This window comes from Bombyx mori, chromosome 14 (assembly GCF_030269925.1).
Source record: "Bombyx mori chromosome 14, ASM3026992v2".
In the NCBI taxonomy this organism is placed as follows: domain Eukaryota; kingdom Metazoa; phylum Arthropoda; class Insecta; order Lepidoptera; family Bombycidae; genus Bombyx; species Bombyx mori.
Window position 1 is genome coordinate 12,453,736 of NC_085120.1, and position 24,221 is coordinate 12,477,956.

Consider the following 24,221-nt stretch of genomic DNA (forward strand, 5'->3'; position numbering starts at 1 on the left):
TTCATTCTTTTTTGACACCCACTTAATCTACTGTCCAGTGTCCACCATTTCGTGTTCGACTATCTGAGTGGCAACGTTTACTCTCGATAACTGAAAAAGTCTGCAGCGCGTTAAACAAAATTACGCGTCAGATTGGTGTGTTATTTGTATATTGCGTATCTAAGAACGTGCCGTGGCTAACATTACAGTGCTTTATCGTTGAACAGTTCGTGTTATATTTAACAACGTAAGTTTTGTACGTGTTGTCTTTGTGAAATGCTCGCCATGTTGAAATAACCACGTAACCGTATTTAAAAATTTACAGTGATGTGCAGTTGATGCTAAAAGTTCGTGTTTGGCATGCCATCGTGGGCGGCCGTGCATCATGTCGAAAGAAATCTCCGAGGAATATGCGTCCAGTTTGGCGGATCTGACCGTCAACAGCAAGCCATTGATAAATATGCTCACAATTCTTGCGGAAGAGAATATCGAACACGCTGGGGTTATCGTTGAAACCGTGGAAAAGCATTTGGAGAAGGTGAATTTCCATTTTTAACAAAAAATACACTCTTGAAGAGTTATTGTCCACACGTTCACTATATTAGAGAAAGTGGTCGGTGTTGACGCACACCAGTTGTGATAAGGAATGGTGACACCTGTTAAGTTTCGTCAAACCTCGTTTGTAACCAGTTAAACACGAGCAGGCATCTCCCAATAAGTATTCTAGAAATTTTCACTTATTACCACGCATTCGATTAGATATATTTCCTTCTAAATTTATTTTGTAAGGAAGGTAATTCCTATTAAACAATTAAAATTACATTAAAACCGGACCTGGACTTAGTAAAAAAGTTATAACTACACTATAAACTCTAGACTTCTTAAGTGAATTTCTTAAGAAAGGAAATTGGTTCATGTGCCTGTGTTAATTTTCAGAAACACAAATTAATATTTTATAATTTAAAGTTATTAAAAGAAGCTCAGTATAAAAATTTTGTCTTATCAAGTGTTGAGGAATATGTAAACATAAAGGGGCCTCTTTAAACGTTTGAACAGAATGATAGATTTTCCCAGCACTTATATGTACTTAAGGAATAAACTCATTTGAAACATTTGCTTTCCTGTATTAAATTATGGCAATTATTCACAAAAGGCAAACATATGTCATTCAAGTGCAATCTTGAATTCACTACAACAAAATTTACTCAAACATTTTGATATATCTCTTTAAAATTTTTATTTTATTAGTTGGAAAGCATTTGTATCGTAATATAAAATATAGGAATAGGGAAATTTAATGTGGATATGCACTACAGAAGTTATGTTTATGAGAGAAAATATATTACTTAGAGTAGAAGGAAATGTCTAATGATAAAAAAATTATAATATGTGATTGAATTATAATATATACCTTAAACATTCATATGTATAATATCATGCACACGTTTTTCTTTTTGTATAATCTTTTACATTGTCAAAAAGAACTAGAGAACCACTTTTATTACTAAGGTTTTGTGACTTTAGAAATCACATTTCAATTGAGTCAACAATATTTTGCATGAGAAATCTTCACATATGTATATGAGCTATTAATACTGCTGATAAACTTTGAGGAATTTGTTTTTGATCATGTTATCCTTTCATAAAATTTTGTAGCAATTTATGAATCTATGAGGTATGAGAAAAGTTTGCCATTTCTATAGGAAAATATAAGTAGTTTGACAATAGTGCAATTGAGCATGCAGCTCTGTTGTTTAAGGCAGCCATTGTGAAACACAAATATATGTAGTTAGTAGTTTTTTTTATTTCTACAGGACGATTGTGTATATTCCAAATTTTTTGCTGTTGAATAGGACTTAGCTTAGATCCATTTCATAGAGCACCACATATTGAATCCCTTGATTCTCTTGTTGATCTTTCATCTTCCGGGAGATGCCTGTTTAATGACCAGTTACATAAATTAATATACCAATAATGGTATCTAATCTGAAAACAATTATTATTTCAGTTATGTATCACCTGTGAATGTTCGAAATAAAGCATTTTGAAACTGATTTCTGATTTATTTTCTAATTTGTTTTGAATTAAAATATTCAAATTAAAATTTGTATTATTGTAACCCATTCCATTCAGTACCTGTGAACCTAGGAATGTCCTTTACTTCCAGCCACCAGTACACATAGAATAGAAATCATTTTTCCTCCACACAGGTGCATCCCGATATCAAGTTGCCAGTTCTGTATTTAGTTGATTCAATTATCAAGAATGTTGGCGGAGCCTACACACAAAAATTCTCACAGAGTATCGTCAACATGTTTACAAGGACTTTTAAGCAGGTAAACTGAAGTTTAATTAATTAATTCAACTGTTTATTTTTCTAAACAGACATGACAAGCTAAAATAACATAATTTCTTTTGTAGGTTGATGAGAAAATACGGTCACAAATGTTCAAACTTCGTGAGACTTGGCACGATGTGTTCCCAGCGACGAAGCTGTACCAGCTAGATGTCAAAGTCAACCTCATTGATCCAGCATGGCCGATACAGGCCCAACCCCAGCAATCAAACATCCATGTAAATCCAAATTTTCTGAAAAAGGTGTTTCTTTTAGTTTGTTATTGTTTCTCATGCATGCTAGGTTTGCTCTGGCAACTAATCTGAGAAGGAATCCAGAAATAGCTTATCTTGTTTTGGGAGCTCATTATATGCCATTTGTAACTTAAATGCCCATAGAATGCTCGCACAAAAAGTATCATTATAATTCCATTACCTACATAATGTTGTTCGTAAATGCTGCTAATCACAACTTTTTAATTTGGTGACGGAACTATTGTAAATGGGACTGAAGAAAGGGTTAAGGAAAATTATTGTCATATCTTAATGGTTTTTGCAAAAAAATAATATCTAAATTCAGTGAAGTGATTAAAAAAATACATTAGTTATGAAGGTCTCATAATTATTTCCAGCATCATCATTAGTAAATGGCTTATTAATCACTTCCTTACCTGTTCTCCATTTATTTAATTGTATTTCAAATTTTTGCAACCATTTGATAATGATTCTGTCTGAATTTTCGAATATTTTTTCAAATCACTCACAACTTTCAAATCGCTCACACAAAAAAGACCATACGGTCCGTCTGATGGTGAGATGGACGTCAGCTAAGCCACGACCTATGCAAATTGTGAAAATGATAGGCAAAGAAACTAAAGTCTAAAATCTTTACAGCCACCGGCTTCCACACCGGTGTTGACTGACGAAGAACGAACCATCATCGCTAAGAAAGAGCAGGAGCTGCTCATGCTACAAAAGAAAAAGATTGAGTTGGAATTGGAGCAGACACGGAAGCAGCTTGAGGTAGCTGAGAAGAATGCTAAAAAGGTAAGGATTTTTGCACAGTCAGCACGTTAATGTTTTAAGAATTGATAATCTGAGAATTTAGCTGTATATCTGTATTAAGATTTAACTAAGAATTGAGAGTGTATTTAAACTACATAGTATCAAGTGATAGATAGTTTATAAAAACATTTGAAAGTTTCTTGCAAGATTTCTGAACATATATCGGTACAAAACAATTGGCTGTTTCGTTCTATGAATAGAGAACTTTTTGACTGTTATCGATTCAATGCAATGCATCGCTATTAACCCTTAACATTTTGAATTGAAATTTTGTTGTTAATGAGAAGCAATGTCTACCACGTAATGTGCGAAACATACAGAGAGTTGTCATTTTATAACATATTTCGAGCTGTTGTTACAAAAACATTTGGATAGGATTTTTTAACACTAAGTATTCTACAAAATGACACCAGAAACAAATGAAAATTACTCTTAAAACTACTCAAATTAGAATAACTTTTCTTTTGCTTTATTTTTTACATGCATGTTTCTTGTGGCCTACTAGTTCAGAAACTTCTTTCTTGATGTTTCTGGAGATCGTCGTGACACTTATTTGGTTAAACGAGGTTTCTAAGGTTTTCTAAGGCCTTCGGTTATAAAAAAAACGATTTGGTTTTTTTTGTGCAATTATGTATGTACCTAGAATTTCTTTATGAATTACTTTAATAATGAAGGAATAAGGTATTATACTAAAACATTGTCCTGCCCGTTTCTATTAAGGCTGTCTAGTTCTGATGGATGGTAAAATAGTGGCCATTGTCTCAAAGTAGTGTTTACATTGTTATACAAAATTATGAGCTCTAAGCAAGTATGCCTTGTAAATCCAAAGACAAGTCTTCTCGCTAATCGAGATGCTTCAAACACCAACACTCGCCAATAATAATAAAAAATAAGTTAATTTAAACATTTTGGTATTATGTACAAAGATCTTCAATCAATCCTATGTTTTTGAAACCGTAGTCTGACATATTAAAAGAATGAACTAAAAATTCATTTAATCGCTAAATATAAAATTAACATTAAATTAGCTTTTTATTTTTACGAATTAGTTTTTTACTGTTATGATGGACAAACAGTCTACGATGATGTTATTAATTAGTTTTGCTGAAATTAAATAGCTACTAGAGTTCGTTTTATGTTAAAGTAACAATTACAACTTAATTATTTCATCACCAAACATTACCTTAAGACATTCATAGCCAATATGTCATTAAGTCATAAGTCATGAATGGAATTGTTCCTTCATAGTATTTAAATTGAGGTGCTATGCACTAGGACTACCAACGACTATAAATTGTGTAATTATATAATCTTGGAACAGGTGGTGACAGCAGTCCCTCCCGTGGTGGCCGCAGCGACTGCGCCCGTCGCCCCCGCCGCGACTCCGCTGGTCTCCGTCGCTGCGCCAGAGGTCACCCCTGTACCTGTCAGACAGAGGCTCGGACCGGTGAGTCGATATTTGCGTTTTCTTTTTGACGTAGAGTTAAATTGTGGAGCAATTCGATGAATTTTGTTTTCTTTGTAGCCAATAAACAAAACGGGCAGTCGGATAGCGCCCGTGAGCGCGGGGCTGGCCGCCATGCGCCGCGACCCCCGCTTGGCGCGCGCGCCCGCCCCCGCGCGCCCCGCCCCGCCCGCCGCGCCGCCCGCCATCGCCCCGCACGTGTTCGACATCAAGCCGCTCGACCGCGTCACCAAGCGGAAGAACGTCATCACCATCGACGTGCGCTGCCCGGCGCCCGCGCCCCGGCCCTCGCCCCGCCGGGACCCTCGCCTGCACAAGCGCGGGGGCAAGGCGCCGGCGCCCAACGCGGACGGCTACGTCGACGCCTTGCCCGACCCTAAAAAGATCAGCAAGCTCCCGCCCATACCAAAGATAGTCCGGGAGGCGCCCTCCTCGAATAAAAAGCGGAAAGATTCCCGCGAGAAAAAGAAAAAGAGGGACGACGGCAAGGAGAGCTCGAGCGGCTCGTCGCCGGACAAGCGGCTGCGCGCCAAGAACGGGAACAAGGCCCAGAAGAAGAAGGAGCCGGACGCGCCCGTGGCCTTCAAGGAGCTCAAGAACTATGTGAAGGGGCGGTACATGCGCCGCAACAAGGAGCCCTCCGAGAGCCCGGAGAGGCCCGAGGCCGCCGCATCAAGTAAGATATCAGTCTTAGTTCCGCGCAACGGTCCCGCTCGAGACGGATCTGTGAAACTTTGTTTTAAGCCAAAGCGTTTGACACCATGTTGTGTGAAAATAAAATATTTTTCAACTGTTGGAGTATTCATATTGACGTGTTCTACGCCGGAGTTTTTATACCCTTTACTCATAATCAAATTCGAAGTACTATAATAATATATACTTCATAAGTTTAGTGTAGTGATTTTGTTAACTCACTCACTGATTGTATTTATATAGTTCTTGTTACACAAATTCATCACACATTTTTTTACTTGATCAAGTCATTTTTATAAGACTTTTTTGAATCATCAATTATGAAAAGCAGTTATTAATTTAATTAATCTTATTGAATTCTGAAAAATGATTCATAAGTTTAACATACTGAAGCCGCACACATTCCAACAATATTGAATGTGTACTTTGTAAGTTAAAACCGCTGTTATATTTCTGGGCACATATATAGTGTTTGATGCGTGGATGTTTGCTTAATCCGACGCCTGTAGTCGCGTAAGTATAGTCTGTTCTGTACTAAGTACCCTATTTACCTTCTAGTATATACGGACAACATGAAATCTGTTAAAGCATCATGTACACTAGTCCAATTCGGTGCTCACTTCATTGAAGTAGTTTAAATGGCTGTCGTCTAGAGTACATTAATATTTTTTTATCATCAATTATTTCTTTGGTGATTTGTGTGCTATAAGCTTACGAACGTGCTCCCGCACGCCACTCGGTCCTAGTAAGTCTTACGGTAATTGCGGTAAAGATTTCAAGATTTACGGTAAAAAAGTGTTTGTGTGATAGTGGTATTAATAAGTGCACTTCGGCAGATCCCCGTGGATCTTTGGTTTAAGTGAGGACTTTATCTTGATGACCACATTAATTGACAATATAAACCGTAGTACAAAAGTGAAAAATTAGTCTTCATAGTTTTGAAACTCGATATACGCCTTTGTGAGATGCTTGCAACCGATATTGCAGCTAGCCCTGTTGTTTAGTGACTATTAAAACATAAGCGATTTTATTTTTATGAAAATTTTGCTTCCCTTAACATGAAGCTGTTAGCGGGACTGGCTAAGTTATTTAGGTGTCAACTTTTAGAATTTTACGTATGGTTTCGTAGACTTCCATGCTAATAGTTAAAAAAAGCTTGTTTAATATCACTCGAGGTGCTAGTTTGGTACGAGCAGAATTCTTTCTCCTGAGATCCTGGGTCCGCAATTCTGGTCTCAACTCAAGGACCTGACGCTACTTCAACGGCAGGTTGCCTAATGCGGCGTGTGACCACGGCTCTGGCAGATTGGACAACACCTGAGTGACAGTCATCTGTTGAAGAATGCAGTGAACAAGTCGCGACCGCTACGACGTCACAGATGAGGCCGAGACGTGAACTTCCAGATCCAGTCCACATCCAGAAGCAGAATACCTCTCGAAAGTCAAAGTTCTGCGTTAAGTGGATTCACAACCGATTTAGAAATGGCCGCTGATGTAATGAAAATTGAGGTCCGCGCGGCGAGTTGGGGGGAGGGGTGCTGGACTGTCAGAAGCAGGCTTCCAGGTGTATGTTCTGGTCATCCAGGCTGTGGTAATCAGCGAACGCCGCGTCGTGACCGTGCCATTTGCTCACTCCAGCTGATACTCTACCATAACACAATTGCACTACGGAATATTTACTCACAGTTACCTGAGCTCAACGTATATACTTGTGGTTTTATTCCATAGTAAGTTATCGGAGCTTTATAAGGCTTTTTATCGTTATAAGACCGAAAGTGCTATTCGTATTTCGAGCTAATATTTAAGAACAAGACCGTTTTTTGCTTTAGCAAGTTCAAATATCGCGAAGATAATGGCTTTAGGAATAGTTCCCTCGCAGGAGGTAATAATAACAACATTGTGGTATGTGGACATGCCGCGTAAATGCGCGTTTAGTGAACATTTGCAATAGTTCTCGAACATTCTCTGCAATTACGGCTCTAATTATTAAGTATATTGTGTACAAGCGCGAAACATAATTTTAAAAGTATTAATAGGTCACTAGATTTAAAAACTGTTCGTAAACAGTCAATTTGTGAGTGACATGTACGGTAGTTGTGCAATTTGAATTTTCCTAAAGTCCGTATGCAGCCCCGTGGAGCATACGAATGCTTCCAGCGGTGTTTGTAGCGATCGGCGGAATATACAGTTTGTTAAAACATTAATTGATTAGTATCGTATTTGAAGTTACAAAGTACAGTCGTGCATAAAAGCGTATTGAATTTTCCGCAGAAATTTAAGAAATGACTGTCGTGACGTTAAAGTCGTATAACGACATTCTGTTCGTATGTTGCACAAACGTTGCAGTACAACTTGTGCCCATTTTAAATCTCGAATTGTATATGTAATTTGATGTAATATTATTTTAACCCGTAACGTTTCGGAGGTGTCGCCATATTTTGATGTGGTAACTTCAGTGTGCTTGGTGCGAGTTTCTTAACGTTCTCGATAGCGTAAAAGTTAACTCAATTTTGTATGCAGTTGGAACAGCGCCCCTAGCGGCAAACGTACGCAAACGATCCCTTTCCATACAAATATGAGCTAACTTTTACGCTATCGAGAACGTTAAAAAACTCGCACTAAGCACACTGAGGAAGTCTCAGTCGCGTCTTACGTTAAAACGATAACTCTATCAAACACTGAACGAACTTTGTGTAATTAAAATCCGCTGTATTGAGCTAAACGAAAAGTGCCTCTCCTACAAAACATGTTTTTAAGTAATATTTTTACAACGACTGGATTCTTCTCATGGAAAGCTTTTTTTAACTTCCTTACGACTTCATTGTTCTTGACTTACCCGGTCAGTACTTTCGTACATTACAGTGGTATAATAACTTTTATAAGTGTATTTAGAAAATGCAGAGACCGTTCAAGTTTAAATTTTGTATTGTTTACTTTAAAACATGAGGCATAGTGGAACAAGACTAAACGTTATGACCTCGTAAACTAAGCGCATTGGTGCAAAATCATTACCTACGTAGGTATTCGGTTACTGCGCGCGCATTTGATTGTTCGGTTTCCAACTAATATTTTAATTAACGATTTCAATCCATCTGTCAACCATTCGAATCAGAAAAGAGTGGGAATTATGTTAAAATAACGTAACATAGACATTTATCAGCCAAATAACTATTAACTTTGTGACGAATCGTTTTAAGAATATTTTTAAACGTCCACGTGTTTACTAAAATACCAATACATGTACTATTTTATGTCTTATACAGCAACATAAAGTATCAACTTCAACATCACTTATCATTTTTGTTATCATATGTAGCCTCATAAATACAACATAATCTAAATTTTTAAACGCGTGGTAATACCGCATGTAACGGTTGTATCAAAATAGTATCCCGAAATACGTAATAAAATTATATTAGTATGTAAGGCGGGCTATAGTTGAATTTTTCTGGTTAGAACACTCTGCACACGGTTATTCTATGAAATCTTTCTGAATAAAAAACACCTTCATCTTTCAATGTCAATTGCTAATAAATTTGTTAGCAAAATAACATAGTTTATTGAATATATAATTCTGTTTGGGGTAATGCATCTCCTATTAAAATGTTGTCACTAATCGGGATTGACCACGCACTAATTGAGTCAACGATACAAGTCTTGAAAAACGAAACAAGACTCGTGGAAGGTAAAGCTTGGAGGTTTAACAATACATACAGATTGGGTTGTCGGATTCTACGAAAATACCCATAAAAATTTAGATAATCTTTCAGGTGTGCCCGACGTGGTCGTAGAGAATAAAGACATCGATCTCAGGGTGCTCCCGCCCGCCAGCGAGCCGCCGCCCGCGCCCGTCGCCCTCAAGAGGTCCTCCACTGAAACGCTCGAACCAAAACCTAAAAGGAACAAACTTGACAAATTTGATATGTGAGTATGAAAACGCGGTCATAGGTCAATAAATAGTAGTTGATGAATACCGTACTTTTGCTTTTATTGTCGTGCTTTAGCATTGTCACATAACCGGTCATCGAACCCGTCACTTGCGACGAAGGGCTCGGCGAGTAAATTAAACCATAGACACAGCCCACTGAGTTTTTCGCCGGATCTTCTCAGTGGGTCGCGTTTCCGATCCGGTGGTAGATTCTGCGAAGCACTGCTCTTGCTAGGCTTCGTGTTAGCAACATCGTCAGGTTTGAGCTCCGTGAGCTCACCTACTCTCCCAGTAACGCTGATATGGTCTCTCAAGACCATCAGCTTAGGTAGGGGAAAAAGTCATATAATTTGGACATGAACAAGAAACGCTGAACTTTAATTATTTATCTTTTGTAATTTATTTCCAGTCTCTTCGGCAATGAAGATGTTGATCTCCGGAAGCTGCCACAAGTTGAAGAAATTCTCCCAGTGGCTCCGCTATCACCGAAACACAATGACGAGTCTCAAGAGAGTGGACCCGACAAGGTCGTTTCCCCTCACGACTCTCCCAAACAAAAAGACTGGAATGAAGTCAAGGAGAAAACTGAAAAGAAGGCTCCATCCAAGTTAGATTTGGTGCGAGCCAAGCTTGCAGAGGCCACTAAAGGCAAGGACAGACTGGGCAGACCTTTACTCTTCAGTAAGTCGCCAAGTAAGTATATTCTTACCTCATTATTTGCCTATGAACATACTGAATTACAAACGATTATGTAAAATGAATTTTATTTTTAGGTATTGAAAGAGAACGGAAGCGTACCTTAAGTTCTGAGGACACTGACCTTAGAAACGAAAATTCCGACGAGTACGACACCGAAGACCACAAGAAGACAATTTCCATCATAATGTCGCAGGCCAAGGAGCAGTACAGCGACGGGCAGATCGACAAGAACCAGTACAACACGCTCGTCTGTCAGGTTCTGCAGCTGAACGAGAAACTGAAGTTGAAAGAGGCGAAACAGAGAGAGTCTCTCGAAGTTTCTAAAAGGAGACTCAACGCGCACATACTCGAAGATAGCTTCAAGGTCGCGTCCCCGAAGTCGTCGCCCGGCGAGAACAACTACGGCGACATCGACGAGCGGGTCCCGCCCACCGCCTACCTCGACGCCCTGCACAACGGCAACGAGCTCAGGCAGGACTCCGACATGCGCGCCGGACCCGCCGACCAGACCGACGGACACAAGGCCAAGGGGCTGTTACCCAGGCCGCCGATGATGCCCATGTTCGGACCCTTCCCTCCCATGTGGAGGGGACAGCCTCACCCCCGGATGGACGAGTACGGCCCCAGGAGGTTCCGAGGGCCGATGCCATTCTTTAGGGGGAAATTCGATAACAGACTCATGAGACCGCCCTTCGACCCACGGATGACCGTGCCTTTGCCGACCCCGAAGCTTGGTATCTGTCAAGGGGAGAGCCCGCTCGAGCCCTACGTGAGGAGCGAGTCTCCCCCTCCCCTGGGAGCTCCTGGGTTCGTTATCCCGCCGACTGACTACCGAATCTTGGAGTACATCGAGCAAGATCCCGTGAAGACCATACAGATAGACGGCGTGCCGCGCGAGATACGGTTCTACGGCGACACGGCGGTCATCATGCTGGACTGGGACGACCCCAGGGAGATCAAGTTCTTGCCTGGCTCGAGACGCGTCACGTTCGACAACAAAGACTCGGTGGTCCTCTCGTTCAACGAAGAGAGCAGACAAATAGAAATAGACGACCAAGTGTTCGATATAAAGTTCGGGGCTCCCACCCGGGAGCTGTGCATCAACGGGCGGTGGTACGAGTGCTTCTTCGGAGGCCAGCCCGTGGGCGTGCTCATCGACGGGCGGCCCCGGCTGGTGCAGCTGGAGGGCCCGCTGCCGCAGGTGGACATCGGCAAGGCGAAGCGGACGGAGCTGGTGGCCGGCAAGATCAACCTCATAGTGAACGCGACGCAGATGTGCCCCGTGTACCTGGACGCTAAAGTGCAGAAGTTTACAATAAACGGACAGTTCTTTACTATCAGATTTGTTGATTCTTTGAAAACTGTTTTAATAAACGAGCAGCCATTTAAAGTTGAGTTTGGTGATTTACCCAAGCCCATAAGTATAGGGAACGAAAAGTTCTTCATAAGATTCTCGGCTTTACCCAGAAACGTAAAGCCGGGCTATATACAGATAGCTAACATGGAAGGAGTCACGCTGCCCAGCATGACGGCGGCGCCCGCGGGCCGCAGCGTGCCGCAGCCCATGGACACCGACCAGGAGCCCGACAGAGCCGTCAAGACTCCTAGCCCGGATATCAATAATGAAAATCAAGGTGAGTCACAATTTCTTATCCATATTTTTTTTGAGCTTTAACAAGACTTGTATGGTCTTCTATAGTATTTGATCGTAAAAATGATAGTTGGATATATCTTTGGTCTTTTTAATATATTGACTAATATATGTGATAGTACTGAATAGTTATCTGTTTGCATTTTCACCATTTATCGAACAATTCATCTGCAATATTATTAAATGTTGTCTCGACATCCAACATGGTGCTAACTAAAGTATTTAGCGGAGTCCGTGGACGCGACAAGTGACCTAATAAAGTCGGTGGCTCATGAACCTACAGTCCAAATCTCAATAGACAGAGCAGGACTCGTAACAGATAAATTTCTTGAAAACGTGACTTATCTTTACGTTAAATTGCAAAGTTCTGGCTTGAAGAGTTTAAATACCTATTGAATTGTTCCTCTCCTTTTCCTTGCCTCGATAATCCTCAATGCTCCTCCCTCAATGCAACTCTCGGGACTTGGCCTGTGAATAACCTTCTCTTGGACTACCCTGTGCCAGCTCAGTTTAAACTCGGCTGTGTAGATGGCATCGTGAACTTAGATGTTGAGGATAGAGCGTATCTGGTCCGACCAATGCACTGGACTACTACCTCTAGCTCTTATTCCTTGCCAACAGATTTGAAAGATTCACCCGGGAGATCAAACTACTGATTTCTTTGATGGGTCAGGAGTTATCTTAGCGGACGCTTGCGAGCGTTAGTCGTCCAGACAATCAACACATTTTTATTTATTTATTGCTTAGATAGATGGACAAGCTCACAGCCCACCTCTTGTTAAGTGGTTACTGGAGCCCATAGACATCTATAACGTAAATGCGCCACCAACCTTGAAATATAAGTTCTAAGATCTCAGTATAGTTACAAGGGCTGCCCGACCCTTCAGACCGAAACGCATTACTGCTTCACGGCAGAAATGGGCAGGGCGGTGGTACCTACCCTCGCGGACTTACAAGAGGTTCTACTACCAGTAAAAAATGCGGTCAACAGTGCATTATGCTTGTTGCTTCACGGTATATGGCCACAGGACTGGTCCAAAATACTCTTTCTGAAGCGGTCAGCGGAATCGATAGATACTACAACGTAAATTTCGCCAACGACCTTACAACACAGGGTTTAAGTTTCAATAGCATTAAATCAGCGGTCATTATAATCTACAAATCGAAACACTAGGCTGCTTGGGCATGCTATCAACAAATCTGGACTTAAAAGACGACCGAAGACCGAAGCGATAGGATAATAATACGTCATTAGTTTGGAATCTGCGGCCTCTCGCATGACTGGCACCCAGGATGATGAGTATCTACAAGACTTCTAGAAGGATTCTCCGAGAATCTTTCCTGATGGCTTAACTATGAATTTTACCTGTTCTCGAAGATGTACATACATATTATCTATGAGTCAGTAATACGTCACACTACTTCAAAGTAGATCTCTAATTTGTCTTCAATTACCCTACTATACATGCTTACTATATTTTAATGCCTCAATTAAACAATCAGGGTGTTGTATTATTTTACTAGTTAAACATAAAAAATATAGTCAACGAAAACGAAATAAAAATTTGTCTAGAAATAAGGAAGTTTTTCGCGCTTTAGTATCGTGTTAGGTAGAGATCACATTAATTTGTACAGTGACGTCAGTGTTCATTAAAAATTTCTACACAAAATATGCGTCGCAAAAAAAGAACGTAGCTAACCCTCTTAATACTCAAAATATACTCCTTAATGAATTATTTGGTTTAAATGAACTCTATATCTGTCTAATATTGAGAAGCTGAGGAGTGCGCGGAGTTGGGATGATATGGACATGTGATGAGACGAAATGAAAATGAGGTTGGTAAGAGAGTGTTAACTATGAATGTGGAAGGATATAGAGGAAGAGGTAGACCTAAGAAGAAATTGATGGATTGCATGAAAGGCGATATGGGTAAGAGGGGAGTGAGCGAAGAAATGGTATATGATAGATGAGCATGGAAGGAGAAAATGTTGCGCCGACCCCAGGTGACTGGGAGAAGGGCAAGATGATAATGACTGAATTTTGGATTTTAAACAGTAGTCCTAAAATAGCACTTCTAACGGACGTTGTTGATCGTTCATAAAACTTAGTTTTGGCTTCTGGTTAAAGTAATATACTTATCAAGGTCCTGTTGTGAAAGTACGAGGTGATACAAAACCTCAAAATTGTCGAAGTGTCGTACAATTTATTACCCGACCCTTAAAATCTATCCACAAGGAATCATGTAGGAGCAGTTTAATTTTGTGTGTGAGCGTCCTTAATGCGTTATCAAACATTAGTGAGGTATGGGTATCTGACTATTCGTACTCATAAGCAACTGAAAACGTTGTCCACCAGGTGAGCTCGATAGTACGGTATTGTTATCATCGGAACTACGCATAAGTATACTTGTAAGGTTTTCAAATAGATTTCCTAAATTTATTACAATGGAAACCAGTGGAAGATTACAATATTTGTATTTAAATGTAAACGACCCGTACATAGTTGCTTAATGTGCGTTTATTTCGTAATCTGTGCTACCAAATATTAAGTGAGGTAAATAAAGTGCCCGGCGATAAATATTGCACATCGGCCGTGGGAAAGAGAGGGTTAATTTTTGCTTCGTAGAGCGTTATACCTGTCGCACATTACCTAATTGGCATTTAGTTTCCATATATACCGGATCGTTAGTGTTTCGTCGCACACAGGTAACGCCCTACAACAAAAACAAAATTAGACGACTGTCTCTTTCTAAAGATCGATGTGCAATATTTATTGCCTGGTACTGTACGTTAAACGCTCAAAGACTCTTTGTATAAAAAACTCAATCGATTTCTTAATGCATTGATCAATTCTGCAGGTCTAGAAATGTTGGCCAGCGTGATGCCTTCGAGCATAGTGCCGGCGTCCGCGTCCGAATACAGCGTGGCCGAACCCTTATTCGGGAAGACCGACATGATCCCGGGCCTCGACACTCCGGCCGACGAGAAGCCGAAGCCGACTCTACCGATCCTCGACAACATCAACGTTAACGATTTGTTCGCGAAGCTGGTGGCGACCGGCATCGTCCAAGTGCAGAACGACAGCGCTAAAGACCTGAAGATTGAAACTAAAGTCGAGGAGAAGATAAAACCGAAGGAAGACAAAGACGTCACGCACAAAGTTGATCTCTTGAAACCGGAGACGTTAAGGAGGTAAATAATTGTTATGTTTTCAGAGTAGCGTAACGAAAGTGGACATTCGTAATTGCGTTGTGGCTGGTGGTAGAGTGAGTTGGATCAGTTCTGCCGCGGAGCAGCCGTGTGTTTTCGTCGGAAGGGTGGGATTATCGTATAATAAAATACTAAAACATCGCTTCTCTTTTCTCAAAATGTGTGATGACATGGACATTGCGATGCCCATGGACACTGTTTACTACTTGACCCTTTCACCGTCCTTGTCGAACCCGTCGCTCGCGACGAAGGTCTCGACGAGTAAATTAACCCATAGACACAGCCCACTGAGTTTGTCGCCGGATCTTCTCAGTGGGTCGCGTTTCCGATCCGGTGGTAGATTCTGCGAAAGGTTTGTGTTAGCAACATGGTCAGGTTTGAGCCCCTTGAGCTCACCTACTCGCCCGGTGACCTCACCCACTCGCCCAGTGAAGCTGGTATGGTCTCTCAAGACCATCAGCTTAGGTAGAAAAAAAAACAAGTGAAGTCAATGGGTCCTGTTTCCGATCCGGTGGTAGATTCTGCGAAGCACGGTTCTTGCTAGGGTCAGTGTTAGCAACACTCCCGGTTTGAATCCCGTGAGCTTACTTACTAGTTAAGGTTACGCTGATATAGCCTCTCAAGGCTATCAGCATAGGTAGGAAAAGAAAGGCAGTTGACAGTCGATAAACGGCCGTCTGGTGTAGCAACTTAGCACGGGAGCAGTTAACGTGCTCAGTGGTGCATGTACGGATGGTGTGTCGGCAGCAAGCAGGGCGGCGTGGTGCGGCGGCTGTACGGCGGCATGCAGTGCTCGGGGTGCGGCGCGCGCTTCCCGCCGGAGCACACGGTGCGCTACTCGCAGCACCTCGACTGGCACTTCCGCCAGAACCGACGCGACCGGGACTCCGCCAGGCGCGCGCACAGCCGCCACTGGCACTACGACCTCTCCGACTGGCTGCAGTACGAGGAGATCGATGAGCTCGACGACAGAGGTAGCGCACACTACAGTTGAAACCTCTTCAGTAATGCTCAGTAAAAGCTATGATTCTATATTGTATAATGACGTCAATGTGCATGTGTGCCGTATAACTTTTACTTCAACACTCATTTTGTAGAAAACGTTAATTTATGAGCAAGTGAGCTAGAAAGAGGAAAATTATTATTTAATTAAATTCTGCACTGAGTCTCTTGGTTTTAATAAACCCTACAAATGATGTCACTCAAACCGACATTTGCTTCTAGACTTATCTTTCTTAATGAGCGATATTAAATAATAAAAAATTGAAATTGAGTCGAGATACGAATAGACCTTAACTCTCATTCACAGAAAAGAATTGGTTCGAGAGCGCGGGTAGCGAGGGCGGCGAGGCGGGCGGCGCGGGGGCGGCGGGCGCGGGCGCGGGGGGCGCGGAGGAGAGCAGCGCGGCGGGCGCGCGGCCGCGGTGCGCGCTGTGCGGGGACGCCTTCCACATGTTCTACAACCACGACAAGGACGAGTGGCAGCTGCGGAACTCCGTGCGCCACCACGACGACAACTACCACCCCTCCTGCTTTGAGGACTACAAGGTATACAGCTGCTCCAACGTATATGTATATTACTGGTGGTAGGACCTCTTGAGAGTCTGCGCGGGTAGACCACCACCCTGCCTATTTCTGCCGTGAAGCAATAATGTCTTTCGGTTTGAAGTGTGGGGCAGTCGTTGTAACTATACTTGAGACCTTAGAACTTATTATATATATCTCAAAGTGGGTGGCGCATTTACGTTGTAGATGTCTATAGGCTCCAGTAACCGCTTAACACCAGGTGGGCTGTGAGCTCGTCGACTCATCTCAGCAATAAATAAAAATACATACAATAAACATGATCTTCAAAACGTGATTACATTGCTTATTGCAGGCAGAATTCCCACCAATCCAAGATCCAGTGCCCTAACACTAAAAGACCTGTGTTTATACCGTTCCTAAATTGAAAATTGAATATCATATGAAACTATGATAAACGTATTACAGTCACAAATAGACAATACTAAAATAACAATAACTAAGCAATTAAACACCCATCATCTCCGTAGATGAGTCAATGTTGGCAGCAATATTCTGTCCAATAAAAAACTAATTAATTGTTGTGTATATGTGTGTAATAAAGATCTCTCCCATCAATTTTACATCGAATCCATAAAAGATACCACAAACTGAAATAAACCATTAAACAAAGACGTAAGGCATCACTACGGATATGTTTTAATATAAATAAGTCCCCATTTTAATTAAAGTAATGTTAAACACATCTGCAATGTATGACGCTAACCTTTAATTTTAAATTTCGAACAAGTATTAATTTATATTTTCCTTCAGGCCTCTCTGGCTAAAGAAGAAGAGAAAGAGAAAGTTGAAGAAACCGCCCCAGAAAAAGTAGAAGAAGACAACGAACCGATAGAGATCAAGGACTTCGACGACACGCTCGACCAGTCCGACAACGAGTCGGTAGTAGAAGTCATTGAACCCCCCGTCGAGATACCAGAGCCTCTATTGGTTAGTCTAACCTTTGTATATACATTTTACTGGTGGTAGGACCTCTTGTGAGTCCGCACGGGTAGGTACCACCACGACGCCTATTTCTGCCGTGAAGCAGTAATGCGTTTCGGTTTGAAGATAGGGATAGAGGTGGTAACTATACTGAGACCTTAGAACTCATATCTCAAGGTGGGTGGTGGCATTTACGTTATAGATGTCTATGGGTTCCGGTAACCACTTAACACTAGGTCTGCTGTGAGCTCGTCAACCCTATGCAATAAAAATAAAAAACAAACTGCTACCGTACATCGCTACTTTACGTAACTTTAGCAATATCTTCTGCACCATATATAGTGCAATATACACAGAGCTAATGACCCCACGATACTGTAAACTGTGTTTCGTTGTAGATTCCGGGCTCACAAGTAGTTCAGGAAAGGAAGATTAGTTTTCTGTAAATATTGTTTTAAGATAATATTATTGTTTCGTTTTGGGGCTCTATTGACAAGAGAAATAAGCTGATTAATTATTAAATAAGTAAATAAAAGGAAATCTGTATTTATAGCAAACTGAATATTTTATGAATTTTCACAAATCGTGAACATGCTGAAAACTAAGTAAAACTCAACCATATTTTACTAACTTCACATCGAGTGGATGCTATCAGTTTTGTTTTTGTCTAAGTTCATATTTGTCAATAACTTTGTTAATAAATTGTCAATATCAATGTAGTCATAGTGGTCTCAGCTTAGATATTCAGGCTAAGATACTGTACTCTGAGCGAAGTCCTGAATGAACATGTAATATACTAGCTGTATCCGTCTGCTTCGCTGGGCATTTAAAATTAACATTATTGTTTCTCACCCCCACAAAGATTCTCATCATTAACGCCCCCGCAAATGGTGTAGGCAGTCCAACGCTCATATAAATATTAGCCTATCCATTAAGTACATGTATTTTCTACATGGATACCAAGTTTCGAGTCAATCGGATGCACGGTTCAGTAGTTATAACGGAACATCCGTAAAAACCACTGTAGACTTATATATTAGTATAGAAGTAATTTATATGTGACAGATTGACGAAGGAGATGAAGACGATGTGGTGCTGAAGGCCGAGCCGATAGTGCAAGTGGAGGTGCAGGACGACGACGACACGGACGACGAGACGGTCGCGCACCGCGCCGAGCGGGACAGGCTCGCCCGCATCGACTTCTCCAACGTCAAGGTCAAGCAGGAGCCCCTCGACCCAGGTCACTGCTTCATACTTCTTCATACTCTAATACTAGTACTCGTCATGCACAAGGGTGAACGAACTCACGGTCTATCTGGTGTGAAGCTGTCACAGCGGCACCTTGAAACACAAAGTCTCAATTGTACCATAACAGCTGACCCAGATTTTGTTAGGAAAAGTAGTCCTGTCTGAGCATTTGAACACACTGTCGCATTGCTCGATACAAGCACACCTTTCAATTACAGACATGTCTTGTACTATATTGTTTTTAAGAATATTTTACATCTACAAAAGTGCAAATAAATAGCAATTAAATGCAATTAAATATGATTTTTATATATTTAATACTATAGATATAATAATACTAGAACAAATTGACGATTTCTTCGTAGTCTGCATCACAAAAATTTCACACAAGGTTTGATCGGAGTTGTATTGGAAAGACAACAATTATTGTTAATTATTCTATGTACTAACAGTCTACACGTAAAGGAGGAAATAATTGTTACATAAAAATACAATTGAGTTGTAAATTAGTGTTTATCTTTTCCATTTTTTTATCATTTCTAGAAGCTCATTCTGTTCTTTGATAAGGTGTTGAATTTAATTTAAAATATTTTCTATCAACCACGCAGATGATGAACCAATAATAACGGCTGAAGAAGAATCAATTCCAGCACCTTCTGTTGACATGATCCAACCCACCGTCCACACGTCAATTGATGGAAACGTTCAACTGGAAGCACCCGCAGTGGCTCACGCTATCCCCCTGAACACAATTCGCATCAACATCTCTAAATCTTTGCCATTAACTCAGCTCCCAGTTTCAAACAATGGTCTCGAAGACATCAGTGCTGATGATGAGCCTCTACCTCCTGGTGAGGAGGTGGAGTTGGAATATACTTTGAAACCAACCTTGGAAGGCATTAAGTTCAGCAGACAACCCCCAGTCCAGAAAGGCAATGAGCTATCAGGACTCTGCTCCATAATGTGAATTAAGAATTCGTTGTGATTCAGTGTGGTACATATTTTGAAGTGCTAATGTGTTTAGTGTTCTAAATAATAGAAGGAAGCAGAATTTTAAAATCAACAAGTTTTGATATGTGATTTTAAAAATAGAGACTAATGTTTCAGTGAATATTATACACGTATTTTACGATACGTAAATGATTATAATTTAGTTTATTTTAATTTAAAAAGGGAGTTAGTTATTTCGATTCGAGTAGGTTCAATATCTATAATTCAGGTATTGTAAATAATTAGTACTCGATTTTTGTACGTTAATACGTATGTCGTATTGTTATGTACTTATTATACATTTGCTTAATTTATAATGTGCGAGTGCCTAAGCAAAATAATTTTATAGTATAATGATTACAAGTCAAATTAATAGTAAACATACTAATTTAATATTAAGGGAGATTCTCTGCAGAAATGATTGCTCAATAATAAAATAAATCTTGTTTTTGTAAATTATCACATTAGAATTATTAGTCTTATTAATCAATTCTGATAACTGAAATAATCGGTTTCTTTGCTTTGGTAGATATTGTTTAAAAAAATAATCATAAACCGAAGCATTCAATTCGCCTAGATTTAGTGTGACTAGTTTGCCAATCAGTATTCCTTTCTTTTATTTTACGAATACAATTTCGTTAGTTTTATCAACCTCGGAACTTTTATTGCGGGTTTATGATTGTACACAACTTCCATAGTCCAACGTCCCCAAGTTCCAACGTCCATAGTTTGCGTTTATGAGTTGAGTAGTAGTATTTATTTCTTTTACTCCTCCACTTATCTTCTGCTTACTTACTCAGTTCATTGCTTGCAAGATTAAGTGGTTTACTTGAGCTCAAACATCACAATGTAAATACAATATTAAACCAGATAGAAGTCTCAATTCCAATGAATAAAGTAATGCACAACACAGAGTTCGAGAAATGCGAATTGTAAAAACACTAAATTAGGATCAATAATAATTTTTACATTAAGATAATTACCTCAATAATTTAAGTTTGCATTGTGAACTGATTGGATATCTTTTTGTCCTACATGAAGTTATTAGTTGTTCTTCTACAAGTTTTTATTTCCCCACCTAATGATTGCTATACAACTGCTTCAAACCGAAACGCCTTGCTGCTTCGCGGCAGTAGACAAAGCTCACAAAGCGGTGATACCCGCGCGAGCTAACAAAGACGCGCTACCATAAGTAAAAACTTACTGTTCTGTAACTAAGGAAATTTGATTATGTAATGTTCCTGAGTATGCCTCTGTATATATGAGAAACGAATGTAATCATTGTCGAATGTAAAAGTCGATATTGAAAGATTTATTCTAAAACGTATTTGTTTTCTTATCAACTAAAATTAAAACAAAATGTGATATTATAATTAAGTTTATTTAGCATTTTAATGTTTAATTTGTTCACGGTTCGTGTAGTTTTTGTATATTTAGATAAATATTGTACATATACAATTTGTAAATAATTAGTACTTTGTAAAATTTTAATCAATTTGTTTGGGTAAAGTTACATAAAGCACTTTTCTGTGCGATCTTCCGAATCTCTAGTTTATTGTAAAATTCCATTATTAATAAAATTTTTGGAACTAATCAGTAAAAATATGAATTTTCTTTTTTCCTTTTATAAGTAAGCATGATTTATTTGTCACTTTTGGTTTGTTTTGGTTTATTCTTATTAAATAAAGGTTGTAGTGATTAATTTTCGTTTTCATTTATTACCTTAAATAAGAAACCTTGTCTATTACTATTTTCTCAGTTTGTGTTCACCTTTATCAAATTGAAATATATGTTACAGGTAATATCTGGCATTGGCAATGATATTTATTTATTTTATATACCTTTTTTTTTTTATTGCTTAGATGGGTGGACGAGCTCACAGCCCACCTGATGTTAAGTGGTTACTGGAGCCCATAGACATCTACAACGTAAATGCGCCACCCACCTTGAGATATAAGTTGTAAGGTCTCTGTATAGTTACAACGGCTGCCCCACCCTTCAAACCGAAACGCATTACTGCTTCATACCTAGTCATTTGTTTGGTTTAAGCCTTAACTTCTTCACATGTCACAGTTATGAGGCCATCTTGGGAAAGGAAGTGTGTCTTTTATATTATTAACACCACAAAGCACTTGTAGTAATCTTTCTAAGCCCAAACCAAATCCTCCTGTGGGTATGTTACCAAATTTCCGCAATTCTAAGTACCAATGCAGTCGTTCTGAAGGTAGCTTTAGTTTTAATTTTTCATAGTTGTCTTCACGCAAACTGCCTCCAACTACTTCACCAGTGACTGGTGTTAACAAATCTAAAGCATCAACCTGAAAAGAAAAGCCTTCTTTTTAAAACATTATTAGCCTACGCCTAACAGGGATGTTTTAATAAATTACTAGTATTGAGAATGTATGGATCCATGTTATTGTGTAATTGTGTCTTGAATGTCATTTTATGAGTTTAAAAATTTTTATTACTGTAGATGGTATTAATTATTGTTTAGGTGTCCTGTTAGATAACTATTAGTTTGTCATTACATTTATATTTCAAGATGTCGCATCTTATCAGTCTTAATTTTAATTACCTTACTACTGTCATTGTTGCTTTCTTTCATATAAAACGACTTCATGTCTTTGGGCCATTTTGTTACAAATACAGGACCTCCACAGTGATCTACCAAAATTAATTCTTGTTCTTTATTAAAATCCCCTCCGGTTCCAGACCCCTTTGTATTCAAAATAAGCTGAGCTTCATCATAAGTCAAAGTTACAAATGGCTTGTCCAACCAAATTGGTTTTTTATTTTCCTTATCAATCAAATATATATCTTTCTCATTTGTATTTCTTGTTTCCGTGAATATATATTTTAAAAGTTCCTCAATTACTGTTTGCAACTGGACAATGTTCTCACAGAATGCTAATTCTGCTTCTAACATGTAAAACTCAGAGAGATGCAATCTAGACCTTGAGTTTTCTGCTCGAAATGTTGGCCCGAGTGTGTACACATTACCCATTCCCCTGCAAATGGCTTCTAAATGCAACTGACCAGATACTGTTAGAAATGTTTTCAATCCAAAATATAATGAATCTTTATCCTTTCCTTCTTGCATCATTGCTTTTATGGTATCCTCGTTGTCTGGTTGAACTTTAAATACTTCACCTGCCCCTTCACAATCATTTGAAGTCAAGATCGGAGTGTGGATGTTGATATAGTTTCTTGAATTAAAAAAATCGTGTATGTGTTTGACGACAGCACTTCGTATTCTGAGTAGTGCCGATATGTAATTCGTTCTCGAACGTAAGTGTAGATATTGGCGTGTGTATTCGGGCGGGTGTGCAGTTCTAGGATTAAATGGATATCCGTCTAAGACGACGCAAGGTCCCACAACATTTACTTCGTTAGCTAAAATCTCCAGTTGCCCTCGCGGACTAAGAGACAGTTTTCCTTTAATTTTAACTGAAGAACCGTACGTTAGTTGTTCTGTTTTCAGATGTTTCGGAATTATAATTTGCAATTTCTGCGCGCTCGAACCATCACTGATATCAGCAAAACTAAACTCTTTTTGGACACGTAAATTTCTCACCCAGCCCTGAAAAATATTGGAGATACTGTAGACACATTTTCAAAATAAACAACGGTTCTGTACTAATTGGTATAATTAGTATTTTATTACCTTCACTTCAGTAATACTTCCTACATCCGACTTTTCAACGATAGCTGCAATAGCACAATATTTTCTAGTAATTCCTTTGATTTGAATATAGCGCCTACAGCTCCTTAACCTATTAAATTCTAATTTTGTACACAACATTGTACACAATATTTTAAAGAGAAATCAATATCTTGTTCATCGGTCATCAACAGTTTATCGTATTCACATCTTTTCATTGAGGTTATTTTAATGTTTATATATTTTTTTACAAATTGCTAGTATTTGCTAGTGTCGTAGCGATTTCCGAAATATTTCAATATTTTAGTGCTTTGATACAGCGGAATACGATAAATCGATTTTTAATTGATACAACACAATGAGACTTTTGGCTGTAAGGTATGGTTTCGCTGGAATATAGCATCCTAAATAATGTCGTGGTAAAATTTTGAAGTCGTCGTGATCCAAAGGATAAGACGTCCGGTGCATTCGTGTTGAGCGATGCACCGATGTTCGAATCTCAGGCGGGTGCCAATTTTTCTAATGAAATACGTACTCACGATTGACTTCCACGGTGAAGGAATAACATCGTGTAATAAAAATCAAACCCGCAAAATTATAATTTGCGTAATTACTGGTGGTAGGACCTTTTTGAGTCCGCGTGGGTAGGTACCACCACCATGCCTATTTCTGCCGTGAAGCAGTAATGCGTTTCGGTTTGAAGGGTGGGGGGCAGCCGTTGTAACTATACTGAGACCTTAGAACTTATATTGCAAGGTGGGTGGCGCATTTACGTTGTAGATGTCTATGT

General features: G+C 39.6%; 2 protein-coding genes across 3 annotated transcripts; one reads left to right on the top strand and one right to left on the bottom strand.

The window, feature by feature from the left end:
• LOC101744068 (pre-mRNA cleavage complex 2 protein Pcf11) lies at positions 1-21,472 on the top strand. Of its 2 annotated transcripts, none has more exons than XM_038015221.2 (16): positions 1-226; positions 305-517; positions 2,190-2,315; positions 2,401-2,577; positions 3,208-3,360; positions 4,700-4,825; positions 4,904-5,519; positions 9,307-9,460; positions 9,874-10,157; positions 10,238-11,797; positions 14,673-15,006; positions 15,772-15,998; positions 16,334-16,572; positions 17,362-17,538; positions 18,598-18,772; positions 19,389-21,472. In XM_038015221.2, the coding sequence occupies exons 2-16, from the start codon at positions 365-367 to the stop codon at positions 19,745-19,747; spliced, it is 4,860 nt and encodes a 1,619-aa protein (XP_037871149.1). In that variant the 5' UTR covers positions 1-226; positions 305-364; the 3' UTR covers positions 19,748-21,472. The 2 variants fall into 2 exon arrangements, with proteins under 2 accessions (XP_037871149.1, XP_037871150.1); XM_038015222.2 differs by having other exon boundaries at positions 2,401-2,553.
• Positions 21,133-23,982, bottom strand: LOC101739579 (probable asparagine--tRNA ligase, mitochondrial). Its single transcript, XM_012688381.4, has 3 exons — positions 23,435-23,982; positions 22,346-23,350; positions 21,133-22,088 (listed from the first exon to the last, which is right to left on the bottom strand). The coding sequence occupies exons 1-3, from the start codon at positions 23,570-23,572 to the stop codon at positions 21,831-21,833; spliced, it is 1,401 nt and encodes a 466-aa protein (XP_012543835.2). The 5' UTR covers positions 23,573-23,982; the 3' UTR covers positions 21,133-21,830.
• Positions 23,983-24,221: the final 239 nt, after the last annotated feature.

Coding starts and splice junctions, on each gene's coding strand:
- LOC101739579 (XM_012688381.4), bottom strand. CDS start 23,572: ATGTTGTGTACAAAATTAGAATTTAATAGGTTAAGGAGCTGTAGGCGC. Junction 23,351..23,434: donor GAAGTATTACTGAAGTGAAG/GTAATAAAATAC, acceptor AATATTTTTCAG/GGCTGGGTGAGAAATTTACG. Junction 22,089..22,345: donor GCAACAATGACAGTAGTAAG/GTAATTAAAATT, acceptor TTTTCTTTTCAG/GTTGATGCTTTAGATTTGTT.
- LOC101744068 (XM_038015221.2), top strand. CDS start 365: ATGTCGAAAGAAATCTCCGAGGAATATGCGTCCAGTTTGGCGGATCTG. Junction 3,361..4,699: donor CTGAGAAGAATGCTAAAAAG/GTAAGGATTTTT, acceptor ATCTTGGAACAG/GTGGTGACAGCAGTCCCTCC. Junction 15,999..16,333: donor CGATGAGCTCGACGACAGAG/GTAGCGCACACT, acceptor TCTCATTCACAG/AAAAGAATTGGTTCGAGAGC.